Here is a 16,003-nt window from a genome sequence, read left to right as displayed (position 1 = left end):
CGGCAAGGCATGGAATGCAGAGCACCTGCGAAAATACTATCAGTAGGCCAATCTTATCTATGATATTCTAGTTTGTTTATTTTCTTTAAATATGCTAGGAAAGTTTGTTATGTGTTTAGTTCTGTTATTTCTGCTATATTAATCAATGAGGTTATTCAGAAGTGCAACTCTATCTTTTATCTACTTGTGACCGATCTTATTGAGTTCGGTAATTTTTCGACCTTATTGAGATCCAACGTGAAAAGATTTATCCAATCTTATTGGGATTGAGATCGACATTGCGGCCTTATTGAGGTCCAACGTGAAAAGATTTATCCAATCTTATTGAGGTCCAACGTGAAAAGATTTATCCAATCTTATTGGGATTGAGATCGACATTGCGACCTTATTGAGGTTCAACGTGAAAAGATTTATCCAATTCTTATTGGGATTGAGATCAACATTTCGACCTTATTGAGGTCCAACGTGAAAAGATTTATCCAATCTTATTGGGATTGAGATCGACATTTCGACCTTATTGAGGTCCAACATGAAAAGATTTATCCAATCTTATTGAGATTGAGATCGACATTGCGACCTTATTGAGGTCCAACGTGAAAAGATTTATCCAATCTTATTGGGATTGAGATCGACATTTCGACCTTATTAAGATCCAACGTGAAAAGTTTTTCAATCTAATTGAGATTGAGATCGGCATATTTGGGCCTTATTGAGGTCTAATGTGACAAATAATTTTCAATCTAATTGCGATTGAGATCGACACATTTGGGCATAATTGAGGTCTAACGTGAAAAAATTCATTCAATCTTATTGAGATTGAAATAGACATTTTTGGACCTAATTGAAGCCCATTAAAATAATAATAATAATAATAATCTATCCAATGAGATTGAGGTTGACCATTGCCTTGTTGAGGCCGGCCATAAACTTAACAATTAAGTTCTACAATTTCTTATTTTGCTGAGCTCGGCCATTTCCTTGTCGAGGTCAGCTATAGCCATAACATTTAAGTTCTACAATTTTCAAATTATTAAGGTCGATATTTTTGCTTTGTGAGCTTTACGTTTGCGGTCGACACTTGTGCTTTGTGAGCTCTACGTTTAAGGTTGTTTGTTAAGGTCGACATTTTAGTTTTGTAAAGCCTACAGTTGAGGTCGACACTTGTTTTGTGAGCTTTACGTTTGCGGTCAACACTTCCTTTTTGAGCTCTACGTTTGAGGTCGATATTTTTGCTTAGTGAGCTCTATGTTTGAGGTTGTTTGTTAAGGTCGACATTTGCTTTGTGAGCTTTACGTTTGCGGTCGACACTTGTGCTTTGTGAGCTCTACGTTTAAGGTTGTTTGTTAAAGTCGACATTTTAGTTTTGTAAAGCCTACAGTTGAGGTCAACACTTGTTTTGTGAGCTTTACGTTTGCGGTCAACACTTCCTTTTTGAGCTCTATGTTTGAGGTCGATATTTTTGCTTAGTGAGCTCTACGTTTGAGGTTGTTTGTTAAGGTTGACATTTTAGTTTTGTAAAGCCTACGGTTGAGGTCGGCATTTGCTTTGTGAGCTTTACGTTTGCGGTCGACACTTGTGCTTTGTGAGCTCTACGTTTGAGGTTGTTTGTTAAGGTCAACATTTTAGTTTTGTAAGCCCACGGTTGAGGTCGACACTTGCTTCGTGAGCTTTTCGTTTGCGGTCGACACTTGCTTTGTGAGCTCTACATTTGAGGTCGATATTTTTGCTTCGTGAGCTCTACATTTGAGGTTGTTTATTAAGGTCGACATTTTAGTTTTGTAAAGCCTACAGTTGAGGTCGACACTTGTTTTGTGAGCTTTACGTTTGCGGTCAATACCTCCTTTTTGAGCTCTACATTTGAGGTCGATATTTTTACTTCGTGAGCTCTACGTTTGAGGTTGTTTGTTAAGGTCGACATTTTAGTTTTGTAAAGCCTACGGTTGAGGTCGATACTTGCTTTATGAGCTCTACATTTGAGGTCGATATTTTTACTTTGTGAGCTCTACGTTTGAGGTTGTTTGTTAAGGTCGACAATTTAGTTTTGTGAGGTCTACGTTTGAGGTTGACACTTTGTAAGAATCTATAGCGAGGTCAGTTTCGAGCTCCCTAAGGTGAACTTTCAAGCTATGTAATGATTATCTGAAGTACAAACACCAAATGAAAGCACAACAAGAGTTATAAGTTTGTAAAACTACAAAAAGGCAAGCCTTATAGCAACTTTTCAAATCTACTTAGAAAGCATTCTCCTCGTCTTCTGCAACTCTGCTTGTTAATGATGCCTCACCCTCAACTCTAATCTCATCACCCTGAAGAACTCGATTTGCTTCTTGATCCGTACCCAATGACTTCTTCTTAGCCTTTTCTTTGCTCACATAAGCGGTTAACATCCATTGAAAGTCCATGTCTGGGTGTCTCTCTTGGAACAATTCGATGCATGTCTGAATGACATCCGCCTTCAATTGCCGTTTCTCTAGTCGAATGCATTGATCAACATCAGACTTAACTTTTTCCAACTCATAGCTAAAATCGGCAATCTTGGAGTCTTTGCTCACATTAGATTTCTTTTCGGCTACCAAATCTTCTGCCAAGCGAGTATTTTCATCGTTCCGAGCAAGCGCTTCAAGAGCATGAGTAGCTGACAAGTGGGAAAAATTCTCGAGGGTATCCTGGCTCACAAATCAAGCAGCTAAGTTCACCATGGGTAGTAAGTCCTCCACTCTTCCTCACTTTGACTCTATGATGTCCCTGCTTTCAAGCAAGCTTCCTTTCGGACATATCGGGGAAGGGGTAGGTGGCAAAATGCGCAGGGGACGAGAATCGCTAGCTCGCTCACTTTTGCTCTGAGGTAGCATGTTGCGAGTTGAAACCACGGGCTGTTTTTCTTTTTTCTCATCAGCTTTGTTTTTCTGTGATGCCCGCCGTGGTTTCTTACTACGTGGTTCGCCTTCCTCGTCCGATATCTCCTCGATCAAGGCTTTTGCAATTTCTGCAAGGGTACGCTTGGCGGTAGACATGTTTCCTGCAACAATAGCAACCATATTAAAATTAGTGAATCTTTGGCGTATGACAACATGGGTAACCACTTAGTAAAATTTTACCTTTTGTTCTCTTTGTTTTCTTTTTCTTGCTGTAATGTGGTAGACTGCGAATGAGGTTGGCGCTCAACAATCTCTCGGGTGTCAACAACAACTTCCGATCCTCTGCATTCCGCAATCCTTTCTCAACTCTAACACTCAGCTTGGCACCTATATCAACTTTCTTCTTCCACGTCACTGCAGTAAAACCATGTGTTAGATTGTATCCTTATTCGACCTCAAGCTGAACAAAACTTGAATTACCTGGTCTACTAAAATGAGCGGGAACTTTAAACCAACCCTTGGTCAGCTCTACATCCCTACCCCAATTTCCACCTACCACGAAATACTTGTTTTTCCAACCTCTACATGAACCTGGAAAGTCAAGTACTATTCTTCTACTCTTTATTTTTGACATAAAATAGTACCATCCTTTGTGATTGATCCCATGCTCATTACAAAAATATAAGTGAGTAAACTCCTTAAAACAAGGCTCGGTTTTATTTTGCTCAGCCCATACAACATACATACCACCTAAAACCCTCCAGCCATTCGGGTCAAGTTGACTTGGACTCAAACCCACTCTCACCAACATTCGAGCAAAGTAAGGTTGAATGGGCAACCTAAAACCAAGTTCCAACATTTCCAAATAAATCGCAGTCTCTCCATTACTCAATTTGCTTGCCACCTCATCTTCGCCCAATAACCTAAGTGTAAGATCGTCTGGAATCAGGTATTCTTTCCTCAACTCTTCAATCTCCTTCTCTGTTGTATCAAAGTTTAGTCTGTTCACGCCGTATACTTCGTGCTCATCTCCCTCATCTTCAAATTGTGCACAACTCGATTCCTCATTCACCTCATTTTCGTATCTTATTTTCTTAGACTTAGTTTCAGCCATATTACAATTTAATTCTACATTATCTTCCCTAACTTTTCCATTATCATCTACACCTGATGCAATATCACTGAGCCCATCCAACAACTCCTTATTCGCATTTTGTGAATCGCTACAAAGTGACCCATCTTCACTCATAAACTCCATTATTGCCTAACATATACGCTTAAAAACCTAATTCCTCATTCAAGTGCCAACACATAATGCATCAATATCTCCACTGTTACCCCAGCTAAATGACAGCAACCCCTCACTACTAATGTCACTTTGCTTTACTCATCAAAGCTTACACGCAACACAGTACACAGCATAACCCATCCCCAACGCTCAATCAAATTCTCATTCATAAATACAAGAATGCAACAGCCAAATAATGCTTGAAACGAGGCAACTACCAAAGTTGTTTGCAACCCAGATGGATTCGACAGTATGCAGGAACGACAAAAGCAAGCGGCACAGTATACACTACATCAACAGTACACATTACCATGAGGCCAGCATTCGCCAAAAAAAAAAAAGGAAAAGAACTTCAGATTTTGACAAAACAAGAAGTTCGATTTTCAAAAAAAAAATTGATTTTAATACATGTTTCTCTAGATCCGATTTGCCAAAAAAAAAAAAAAAAAAAGAGGGGAAAGCAACGGATGGAGAAGGACAACTGAACTCACCAAGACTCATGTGCCATTCACGCTGATGAAGACGAGCTCCCAAAATCAGCCGCACAAGTTGGAGAGGAGGAAAAACCTAGGTCACACACGGGGTGGCTGTAGAGAATAATAATCAAACCAAAATCCTGGCTGTGGAAAACGGATGGCTATGATGGTGTGGAGTGTGGCCAGTTTGTCAGATGGCTGCAGTCAAGCACGGTATTTGCTATTTAACTTTCAAACTCTCTTTAGGCCACACGTGATGCCCATTCCTTATTCATTTTAATTTTGCTTTCTTTGATTTTACTTTATTTATTTGTCACAGCCACACGTGATGCCCATTGCCCATTCCTTTTTCCTTTTAGTTTTGCTATTTTAACTTTATTCTACTTTCAGTCATTAAATCTTTGCTAGTTATAAATTCGCACTCATTTCTTGCTTTTATTTTTAATTAATGTGCCAATTTAATCACTTCTCACCACTTTATTACTTCTTTCATTTTTTTTATTTTATTATTATCTTCCTTAATTTAATAATTCACTTTATAATAAAAGGCTTGCATAATTATTAGTTTTTCTCGTTATTGTTATTGATTGTCTCGTTATTTCTGCTCAAGTTTCCAACACCGATCGTACCTTCTCGGTATTGAAAACTAGGGGACTGGTGTTGGGTTCGAGAAAAATTTTTTAATCTTAAATAATTAGTTTCCAACACCAGCAATTACTTTCGGTATTGAAAACTAGGGGACTGGTGTTTGGGTTGGATTTTTCTAGTAACGTTTGAAAATATGGTCAACCCCAATCTACTCAGAACTCATCAGTATCGAGCTGACCTCATAAGTACGACCTGGAGCCTATGTTGGCAATCTGGTCTACAAATACGACTCGAGATTTATGTGAACAACCGGGTTTAAAAATACAACCTTGAACCTACATGAGCGACAAGAAAATTCACCAGTCCCACTTGGAAACGAAGAAATCCGACCTCAAAATTTATTTGTCCGACCCGTGAATTAGTTTGACATGGAAAGTTATTGGTTTAAATAACGTGGCCTAATTTTTAGGGAAGTTGTACGCCACGATTTGTTAAACCGTCTCCAATTATTAACCACTCGCAACTGTTGAAGAAGGTGGGCTAAAGTTAAGGTGGTAACCACCCACGACCAAGGGCTATTTAAGCTGAAGAGGGCAACAGAGATGGGGGTTAGCAAAAATCAACCAAAAAACTCTATAAGTGACCTATCTAAGAGCCTTAACAGAGTTTACCAGATTTTGAGTTCCTTTTATCAGAAAATTCCTTTCTTTTGAACCCATTCACAATTCTTCCCTCTCATTTTTATCTCTTTATACACAATTTCTGATAGGGATGGCAATGGGGAGGGGAGGGGAGGGGACCGATCTCCCCGTACCCATCCCCGATATTTTGCGTATGTCCCCGTCCCCTCCCCATCCCCGTTAGAATTACTTGAGAGAATCCCCATCCCCTCCCCGAATAATAACAGGGGATCTCCAATGGTCCCCGATCCCCGAATAACTAATACATTTTTTTTTTCGATTTTGAGTTAATCATATTAAAATAAAAAATTCAAATAAAAGTAAAGTTCGAAATATATCTTACATTAATATCTATTATAAAAGTTACATACATTAAATTAGTAAGTAACGCAACATGAAAGGATACAAACTTCTTTTACAAACTATCATGACAAATTAATAGTTTAATGCAAAATTGTTACAAATAAAATCGAATTTAGATTCAAAATTAACTTTTTCAATGGTGGCGTGGGCACTTTATAAATGTGGACTATTCCCTTTACAACACAATAGTTAAATCGGAGCAAATCAAAAGTAAATAATAGATTAGATTAGATTAGATATTAAAATTGTGATTCGTTATGGGCAATTATAACATCTAAAAATAAATAAAAAATAGATTTAAGTTTAAAATATTTAAAGAATATTAAAATTAAAAAAAATGTTTGGTTATTAGAATCTACTCGGTCTTTTTAATGTCCTAAATAAAAATTTAGGACTTTAATTAGTTAATTAGGCCTAAAAGTTTAATAAAATAAATATTTTGATATTTTTTTTATTTTTACCAATATTTATAATTTTATAATTTAAATTTTATAATTTATTTACGAGTAATTTTAAAAAATTAAAATGGGGAAATGGGTAGGGGATGGGGATTCCACCTCATCCCCGTCCCCTCCACGAATGAAAAATTGGGTAAAAAAATTTCTCCGTCCCCTCCCCGAATAAGAAATTGGGTATGAAATTATCCCCATACCCTCCCCGAATGGGAAAAATCCCCGAGGGTACCCGTCCCCGTGGAGACTTTTGCCATCCCTAATTTCTGACATAAGCATCAGAGGGTCTGCACCGGGAACCCACCGGCGTATCCTAACCGTGTTTTCTGGTTGACAGGTACAGAAAATTGCGGTCATATTAGCGTTTGAGCTTGGATTCGTGCTGTAATTCCCCTAAAGAAACAAATTCAGCTGTTGAGGTCGTTTTTCGGCATCAACACATATCATATAGACTGGTGTAATCTCAAAACAAAACATTAAATATTTGACTTAAAACCCCTTAATTATTTCTCCTAATGGTTATTGAAGTTAGGATGGAGAAACTAAATTAATTAAATAAAATAAAGGACGACCTTCATTCTCAACACAACCAGCAATACTGTTATTACTTAAAATAAGTGACTCGAGTTGTTGAAAGGGAGTAAACAAAGAAGCATTCAGATATCCTTCTCCCAGATCCTCATTCCTAGTGAAGGAAATATACAAGATATCACTCCACCTGTGGTGTTGCTGCACTCAATGCTTTCCCACTGACAGCAATCTCCTTGCTCATCTTCCCAAATTTGAAGTCTAGAAGGAGAACTGAAGAAATGTCTAAGCCTCAAAAGAACAAATCTCTCATGCTCCAAGCATCCCTCACTCCACCCCACTTCTAATATTAATAATACTGACAAAACTAACATTATCACCATTTTTGAACCACTGCCCATTCTATATCTGAAATATTAACTACTGGACTAAAATCTCTGCATGCATTAATTTGCGACCAATGTCAATATCAATAAGAGGGCTCTACACTATTTACAACAAACACATTTAACACAATACACCCATGCTTTAGATTTTAGTTGACGGTCTTCCCCAAGCCTCTTACGCAATTTTTTTTTTCTTTCTTTCTATCCACATTTGTCATTTTGGTAGAATGCTTTTACAATTCAGCTTTATTTTCAGTTCATCAGTTACTCAAATAGAATTCGTGGCCGGTGCGGCGGTATGCTATAATAATAGTACTTATTAAAACAACAAAAAGAAAAGTAAACCTGCAGTCCTAGATCACTATGGTAATAAAATAGAATTCTAGGCCGGTACTTTTTTTTTATTTTTTTTATTTTTTACGGAATTCTTGGCCGATATGTTGTAATAATAATTATAAAAAAAATTATAATAAAGAGCTCATTCCAATACCACGTCAATTCTACAGTAAAAATAGAAAAATTGAATTAATGATAAAGTGGTCCTAAATTTTAATTTAATAAATAATTTACTGCAAAAATTTGTTTTGATGTGGTAGAGATAGGCTTTATTATTGAGAGTACAAGTCATTTAAAAAAAAAAGGAGAAAAAGAAAAATACACAAAGAATCCTCGACCGCTGTGTTAATAAAATAGAACTCTTGGCCGGCATGCTATAGTAATGGTTATATTAAGAAAAGAAAAAGAAATGTACATCTAGAGTCGTAGACCCCATATGGTGATCCAAAACATTTTAAAATAGTCATATACATCAATTTTTTAGTAGGTAAAGCGTAAATTTTGTAATGTTGTACCTCTTAAAGTAGTTACTGTTAGTTGTCAATATAGGACATCATTTTAGAATTAGAAAATTTTATTATCTTAAGATTTTCTATATAATTAGAGTCAATTGTGGTATGTGCCTTAGTCTTCTATTATAATCATGATTTATTTTTTCTTTTTGAATAGCAAGTTTTTTATTTTCTAAATAAAGAGGTATTATTATTATTTTTAAAACTTCATCTTCAATTATTCAATAAAACCCCTCTTATATTGGATAATTATCTTTAATTTATTTTTTTAATTTTAGCTATATTAAAATTTTATTTAAAAAATGAATAGAAGCTCAAGTCCACCCCAAGCCCAAGACCGACAGGCCTAACCCAAGTCTAGCATGCCTAGGTTTAGATCGATTACCAATAACATGGACTTGGGCTTGGGCTTGAGAAAACCTAGCCCAAGCCACAATTTGCCACCGTAACACAATGTGTAATATATATATATATAGAGAGAGAGAAATGTTACAGTCAAAAATTTTAAAGTATGAAAAAGTACGAGAAACCTTTAAAACCGCATGGTTTTAAAGGTTTAAAACTATAAGCTTTTAAAGCCGTGTGGTTTTAAAGCTTTCCCTGACTTTCCCGCATTTTAAAATCCCTGACTAAAAAACTACTATATATATATATATTTTACACATTGTGTTACGGTGGCATACAATAAGTTTTACCATGTGAAGATTATCAAAATTTGATAAATTTTAATATTCTATTTATTGAATTGTTCAAGTCTCTGTTATTGGCATTAATCTAACTGTTCCACCCCCTTTGTTAGACCTCAATCCTGTGCCAATACCTATGAATATTTAATATTAAATTTCTACTTTTTAAAAGATTTAATCCATTTAGTAATTGAATCATTCACTCATGATGAGGTAACAGTAAAAAAAAAAAAATTGATGATATCCTTGAGGTGAGGCAAAATATCACAAACTAATTTGTTTTTCTATTGCGCATGGAGTATTACAAGTATAAAATAATTTGCCTTCTTCGCATTTGCATCTGTTTAACATGCCAAGTGGGGTGAGGAGACATGGGGAATCTTAGTCTTCTAATAAATCGACAATTGTAACATGATTTTGATCTGGATCAAACTTCAAAGTATGATCAGCAATTTTTATGCTATTTCTCCCTCCTGCCAGCTTTCCAACTCACTAATGTAATAAAATAATAATGATAATGATCAATGAGCAACAAAATTATGAAAATGCAAGAGTGGAGTTGACATGCAAGAAAAGAATTGACATAATTCGCAGATACATTCTATGATTGCTTTGCAGCTACCAGGCAAGATCTGCGAATTATTTTCATCAATGCTTTTAAATATGATTGTCATGCAACTATACTTGGCTGTTACATTTTTTTTTACAGGATAGGAAAATGAGCTTGGAGGAGTAGGCCGAGATTTCCAAAATATTGTGATTGCTCTCTTCTTCCTTATCTCTCTATATTTACAGAATATCTTCCAAAATATATTATGTTTACATGATTATCTTCATGTGGGAATTTTAGAAGATATTGTGCACGGAACAGTCCCCGTGAACAGATGCATGCATGTCCACGCTTTGCTATTATCTTTGCATTGTTGTATTTTAATTATATAAATGCCAACAACTAAAAATGATGTTCAAGACTTACACGATTGTAGAGAAATATACAAGATATATGTTATAATTTAAAGGATTTAAATTTTACAAAAACTTTACTCAGTAGAAATTAATTCATCATTTTCTTGGTTCTTAAAAACATAATACAATCCAATTTAACATTTCTAGCTTGCCTCGGGGACTTACTAAATGGGTTAAATACTATAAGATCATAAGTCTTCCATGGAGATGCCGCCACCACGTTACAGATGGTTATTTTTCTATCATAGCAGTATTATTGTTACTTTTTCATTTTTTTTTTAATTCCTGTGATGTTAACTTAATTTTCTCACAACTATGTAAGCTGTAAGCAGGATTCCAATCCACCACCATTGTCATTCTTGTTTCGTTGTCGGTGCGAATTCATCCTGCAGTTGTGCGTGCAGACACTTCTAGCTTGTACCTACTGTTTTCAACTGATTTTGGGGTAGGAAAATCCAAAATCAATCTTCAACAATGAATTTATATTTTTGGGGGAGATGGGGTACCTCACTAGTTTATTGTGTGCGGTGCGGTGTATCTGAAATGCGGGGAGGTGAGAAAGGGAGAGAGAGTGGTAACAATGGTGGAAGATCAGAAACAAGAGAGGTATCCTTCAAAATGAGCTTCACGCCTGCAAAACAATGAAATAGAGGTTAGAGGTGAAGCCAGGGGTACCCCGGCGTTCACACTCCGACGCTCAAGTTAGCAAACTCAAGCTTTTATTGCAAAGAGAGCTAGCTAGCCCTCTGTAAATTAGGGTTTAAGGTTGAAGAAAACCTCTTTTTTGGAGTGTGAGTGTTTTTGGGCGAATGAGAGCATGATGGAGAATGAAACCTAGGCGCCTTTATATATGGAGTACCTTAGCTGCCACGTGGCATACCCTTTTTGGCTAACGTCCTTTTACCGCTTTTATGATTCTTGGGGCCGTTATGTGCATGTTCGCGGCGTATCTCATCTTTTGGAAACGTGGCGTGCGCTGGAGAGTGGTCCAGGGTACCTCTGCAGTAGCTGTCGGGTAGGCGGCTAGGGACCACTGTCCTTGGGACAGTGTCCTTCACTTTTGGCAGAGGTAGCAGACGGCTGTCCCTCCTTTTAGCACGTCGCTTTTGATTCTTAATTCTGACAAAATCAAATGATATCTTTTAGGAGGCGGAGACGTTTCTCATGGCGGATATTTTCGGTGGATTCTCTTGCATCCGCTTTGCCGGGTACCTCGAATTACATGGGGTACCCCCTATTACGCAGGGTACCCCTATCTGTATGGGATACCTCTATTTGTATGGGGTACCTCTATTTGTATGGGGTACCTCTATTTGTGTGGGATACCTCTAATTGTGCAGGGTACCTCTATTTATACGGGGTACCTCAAGTCATGTCGGGCACCTCGGATTATGTAGGGTACCTCCGATTGTGCTGATATCATTCCATTGGCTGACACGTGGCGCTCTATTACCTTTCCCATCTTTCCCTCAAACAACATCCCCCTAGTTTCTTTTTGGCGAGAAGTATTGGAGGCAAAAGAAACTTATTGTATGAGTGACACGTGGCGATGCGGCTGGACCGGAGGGTACCTTGCTTAGCTTCTTCCCTTGACTAAACTTTGTGTACTTCAAACTAAAAATCTTCTCTTTGTCTTTTCCTTTTCCCGCTTTTTTTTTTTTTTTTTTTTTTTTTTTTTTTTTTTTACACGATGAGAACGAACAGTTGTCTTCATATGTCTCTCTCCTTTTTCTTGGGAAGTGGCAGCCGTCTGACACGCAGTTTGAATTTTGAAAATACAAATCTCACTCAAACATCCCTGAACTCCTTTCTTGAGCAACGTGTTCTGTCAGGTTGAATTTAAAACTCCTGACGTGTGTCAAAGTTTTGAAAATCCCCAAACGAACTCCCAAAAATTGATTATTTCCAGTAGCCTTTTTCTTCCATAATTTCGTCTCTTCTTCTAGCTGGATCAACATTATCACAGGTAAAAATAAAAATTTCTTTACTCTTTTTTTTTTTTTTTTTTTTTTTTTTTTTTTTTTTTTTTTTTTTTTTTTTAGCCTTGTTCATCTTCCCTAGGCTTTACTCTCCCTTTACTCTTTTTCTTTTATTTCTTTCCCATTTTCTTTCTCACGTTTCTCCTTCCTTTTTCTCTCTTTTCCTTCTTCCTTTTCTTTCTTTCTTCTTTCTCTTTCTCTCTCGGCCGGCGTTGATCTGGTACGTTTTCCGGCGTGGATCTCGGCTGCTGCAGTGGCGGTTTTGGGCTCCAGATCTGGTCGGTTCAAGGCGATTTCCGGCGGCTCACGGCGAGATCTCAGTCCGGCGATACACACGGTAACCCCTCATTCATCGTTTCTTTATTTTTCCCTTGGTGCTTTCTCTCTTCCTTCCCTTTTCTTCTCTTTTCCGTTTCGGCTTGGTGTTTTTCTCTGTGATTTCCGGCGTCGGTTTGGTGTGGTTGCGGCCGGCGTTGGTTTGGTGGCTGCAGCCGCGGCAGCCGGCGTCGGTTTGGTGGTTTCCGGCGTTAGTTTAGCGGCTGTAGCTTCTCGATTTTTCTCTTTTTTTTTTTTTGTTTCGACCGGTGCTTTTCTCTATGATTTCCGGCGTTGGTTTGGTGTGGTTGCAGCCGGCGTCGGTTTGGTGCTTGCAGCCACGACAGCCGACGTCGGTTTGGTGGCTGCAGTCCCCTCTTCCGTGTTGTCTTCTCTGTTCTTCGTTTTCTTTTTTTTTTTTTTTTTTTTTTTTTTTTTGGCTGGCGTCCTCCTTTGGCGGTTTCCGGCATCCTTCTCGTGATCTCCGGCGTCGGTTCTCGGTGGTTGCAGCCATGACAGCCGACGCCGGTTGCTGCAGCTTCTTCGTTCTTCATTTTATTTATTCATTTATTTATAAATAACTATATATATTTAAGCTTATTTTTGTTTTTATACTTGCATATTTTTACCCACTATTTTTGGTTGCCTGCAGCTTCATTTCGCCGCGATTATCAATCCCGATCTGTTGAATTGGTGAATCACAGGTATCCCTCCTCGCTTCTCCTCCTTTGGCGCATTCACAGTGGCGCTATTTTGCATACTCTGAGAAAATTTTGTTTTTGGTTTTTGTTGTTTTTTTTTTTTTTGTTTTGTTGGTTGGTGTTTGCATTTGGTGGTTGATGTGTGGTGGATGGTGCTTGGTATGGATATATTGCTGTTTGGAAAACATGTGGCTTGTTGGATGTGTTGTTGGGGGCTTGTGGATATGTTGTTGGGTGTATCGTTGGGTGTATTGTTGGGGAACTTGTGGATGTGCTGTTGGGGGCTTGTGGATGTGCTGTTGGGGAACTTGTGGGTGTGTTGTTGGGTAAAAGTAGATGGGCAAAAAGCACACGGGACCCCCGATGAAGCGACGTAAAGTTGGGGCTAGTAGGGTTGACAACCCTCCTGCGGGTTCCCCTTCCCACATCTCCATCAGCGAGGGGGATCGGTCCCCTCCTAATTCCTCTAGGAGTTGCAATTCTCGTTCTGAGCCCCCTCCTCCTAGGAGTACCCCTCGTGTCAGCCCACGCTTTCCTAGTAGACGGCCTACCCCTCATCCTCGAAAGAAGGGTAAGCCAACCAAGCCTAAGGTTCCAGCTCGTTCCTCGGACCAGCCGCCTAAATCTCCCCCTGCCACACCTTCAAAATCTAGCAACCCTTTTTCCCTAGGCATTAGGAGGGCTACTTTGGGGGAGTTGGAGCAAATTAGAGCCAAATACAATATTCCTCCGTCTGTCCAGCTTAGGGTACCCCATGTGAATGAGCGACCCGAGTGTCCAAAGTCTGATGGGATTGCTCTCCATATCGACCTCTTCGATCTAGGACTCCGCCTGCCCCTCCAACCATTCTTTATGAAAATGTTTAATTACTTGGGGGTAGCTCCTGGGCAGCTGTCCCTTCCAGGGTGGAGGACACTGACGGGCTTACATGTGTTATGGTTGGAGGTCGTGAAGCGCGACATTTCTGTTCGGGAGTTGAGGGGCCTTTACCAATTCAAGAAGCCTAAGGGTCCCGGCATTGCTTACTTCTCTCCCTGGGGTGATCATGGCCACATCGTTGAGGGGAACCCTGCCTTGAAGAAGGGTTACCGAAAGGGATGGTTTGTCGCTGAGGGTAGGTGGGGGACAGAGACTCTAGGTGAGAAGGGCGACCCCGTGGAGGTTTCTCATTCCTTCAATGTAGACTGTAAGTATCTCCCTTACTTATGGTTTTTAATCGGAATCTTTCACCTCAATGTCTCACTAACCTTGAGTTCTTTATGCTTTCACAGGTGTGACATGGGCTAAAGGATCATGCCCAGTTCAGGAGGTGGGGAGAGAGGTGAAGAAATTTATGGACAGGCTTCGAGGTGCACAGAGGGGTAGTGATGTGCTGGAGGAGAGCCGATTATGGAGAGCGGGGCTGATTGACCGAAGTCCTACATCTGCTCCTGGGGGTGACTCATGTATGATTTGGGTGTCGGGGGGTATCCTATTATTACTTATGGGACTGGGGTACCCCATTATTATTGCATTCTTCGTTTCGCTTCTCCGCTTTCCATTTCTTATTTTTACTTTTGCAGTACTTAGTATTTGTCCAGCTAACATAACTTTTGTGCATTGGGTGCAGTCATGGAATCGACGGGTGATGCTTTCGACGCCTTTTTCCAAGCGGTAGTGGGCGGTGCTTCCGGATCTCAGGATTCGGCGGTACCCCCGAAAGGCTCCCGACCTCCTCGAGCTCCCGGTCCAAAGGGGAAATCTCAGGGTACCTCCCACAGCGGGTCAAAGGGTACCCCTCGCTCGAAGAAGAGAAAATTCGGGCTGGTTTCTACTTTCCCCGATGAGTTACGTGAGGGTGACTTAGACCCGGCTTCTAACAAGGAGGTTTCGCACTTGGCTCGCCACTTTTACTACTCTGCTGAAAATGTTACCTCCGAGGTTGCTGAAGAGGTTGACAAGATGAGCTTGAGCCAGCGTTATGGTCAAGCACTTAGGGCTACCCAAGAGGTAGGCTTTCTTGGGGTACCCTGGGTGTACTCTTCATCATTTTTTTTTTTTTTTACTTATTTGATCTTTTCGCCATACACATATATTTAACATGTCTTGCATGACCCGCAGGCATCTTTTCTCCTTAGCCACTGCCTTCCGGATCTCGACTCCCTTGTTGCCGCACAGTCAGAGGTCGACAAGTTAAGGAGTGAGCTTCAAAGCCGTCAATCTCGTGAGGATCAGCTCGCTCGAGAAGTTAAAACTCTGCAAGAACGCATTGCTGGCCTATCGGGAGAGAAAGCTAGGGTGGAGAAGGATTGTGAGGAGTTGAGGGCCACCAACGGGGATCTGCTATCTCGGCAAAAGACGATGGCGGAGGATGCATTCTCACTCATCATGACGGAGGTGTGGAGTGTGGATCCGGCGTTGGAGGTACCCCGCGTGCAGAAATTCGTCAACAAGGCTGCCATTCTGAAGACAATTGCGGAGCGGAAGAAGTCTTCCCAGGCACGGTCGGGTACCCCTTCTGGGTCGCCTGGGGTACCCCATCAGCCTCAGTCGTTGCCCGCCTCGGATGCCCCTATTTCGGCGGCTCATATTCCGGGTACCTCGGAGTCTTCTGCCGATCGCCCTCTAGAGACGGATGTTGGGGATCGCGTTCCCCCCTCGGTGTAGCCTTCTCACTGTGCTCTTGTTTATCGGATCTATCCACATTTTGCTATTTGGACCTTGTTTATTTCTTTTTGGTTTCTCGGGATATTTTGTTTTATTGAGACTTCTCTTTTGTTATGATATCATACCATCTAGTCCTCTTGTACTTTGCATTATTCTGCAAACGAATGCTTGGCTAAACTGTTATCTTACAAATTCCTAGGGTACCTCTCATTTCATCATTTTTTTTTAAAATGGGGTACCCCT

The 16,003-nt window shown here is 39.8% G+C and overlaps 2 protein-coding genes across 2 annotated transcripts in view; one reads left to right on the top strand and one right to left on the bottom strand.

Annotated features, from left to right (window-relative positions):
* Positions 1–16,003, bottom strand: part of LOC18042927 (gamma-glutamyl hydrolase 2) — a 95,603-nt gene that overhangs the window by 32,665 nt on the left and 46,935 nt on the right. The gene's annotated exons all lie outside the window — the stretch shown is intronic.
* Positions 12,265–15,872, top strand: LOC112098249. Its single transcript, XM_024183937.1, has 6 exons — positions 12,265–12,435; positions 13,066–13,117; positions 13,451–14,300; positions 14,386–14,559; positions 14,724–15,103; positions 15,215–15,872. The coding sequence occupies exons 3-6, from the start codon at positions 13,451–13,453 to the stop codon at positions 15,758–15,760; spliced, it is 1,950 nt and encodes a 649-aa protein (XP_024039705.1). The 5' UTR covers positions 12,265–12,435; positions 13,066–13,117; the 3' UTR covers positions 15,761–15,872.

The sequence above is a fragment of the Citrus clementina genome, unplaced genomic scaffold (assembly GCF_000493195.1).
Source record: "Citrus clementina cultivar Clemenules unplaced genomic scaffold, Citrus_clementina_v1.0 scaffold_5, whole genome shotgun sequence".
NCBI lineage: Eukaryota > Viridiplantae > Streptophyta > Magnoliopsida > Sapindales > Rutaceae > Citrus > Citrus x clementina.
This window is presented reverse-complemented; position numbering and strand designations above follow the sequence as displayed.

Coding starts and splice junctions, on each gene's coding strand:
- LOC112098249 (XM_024183937.1), top strand. CDS start 13,451: ATGGGCAAAAAGCACACGGGACCCCCGATGAAGCGACGTAAAGTTGGG. Junction 14,301..14,385: donor TCATTCCTTCAATGTAGACT/GTAAGTATCTCC, acceptor ATGCTTTCACAG/GTGTGACATGGGCTAAAGGA. Junction 15,104..15,214: donor CACTTAGGGCTACCCAAGAG/GTAGGCTTTCTT, acceptor CATGACCCGCAG/GCATCTTTTCTCCTTAGCCA.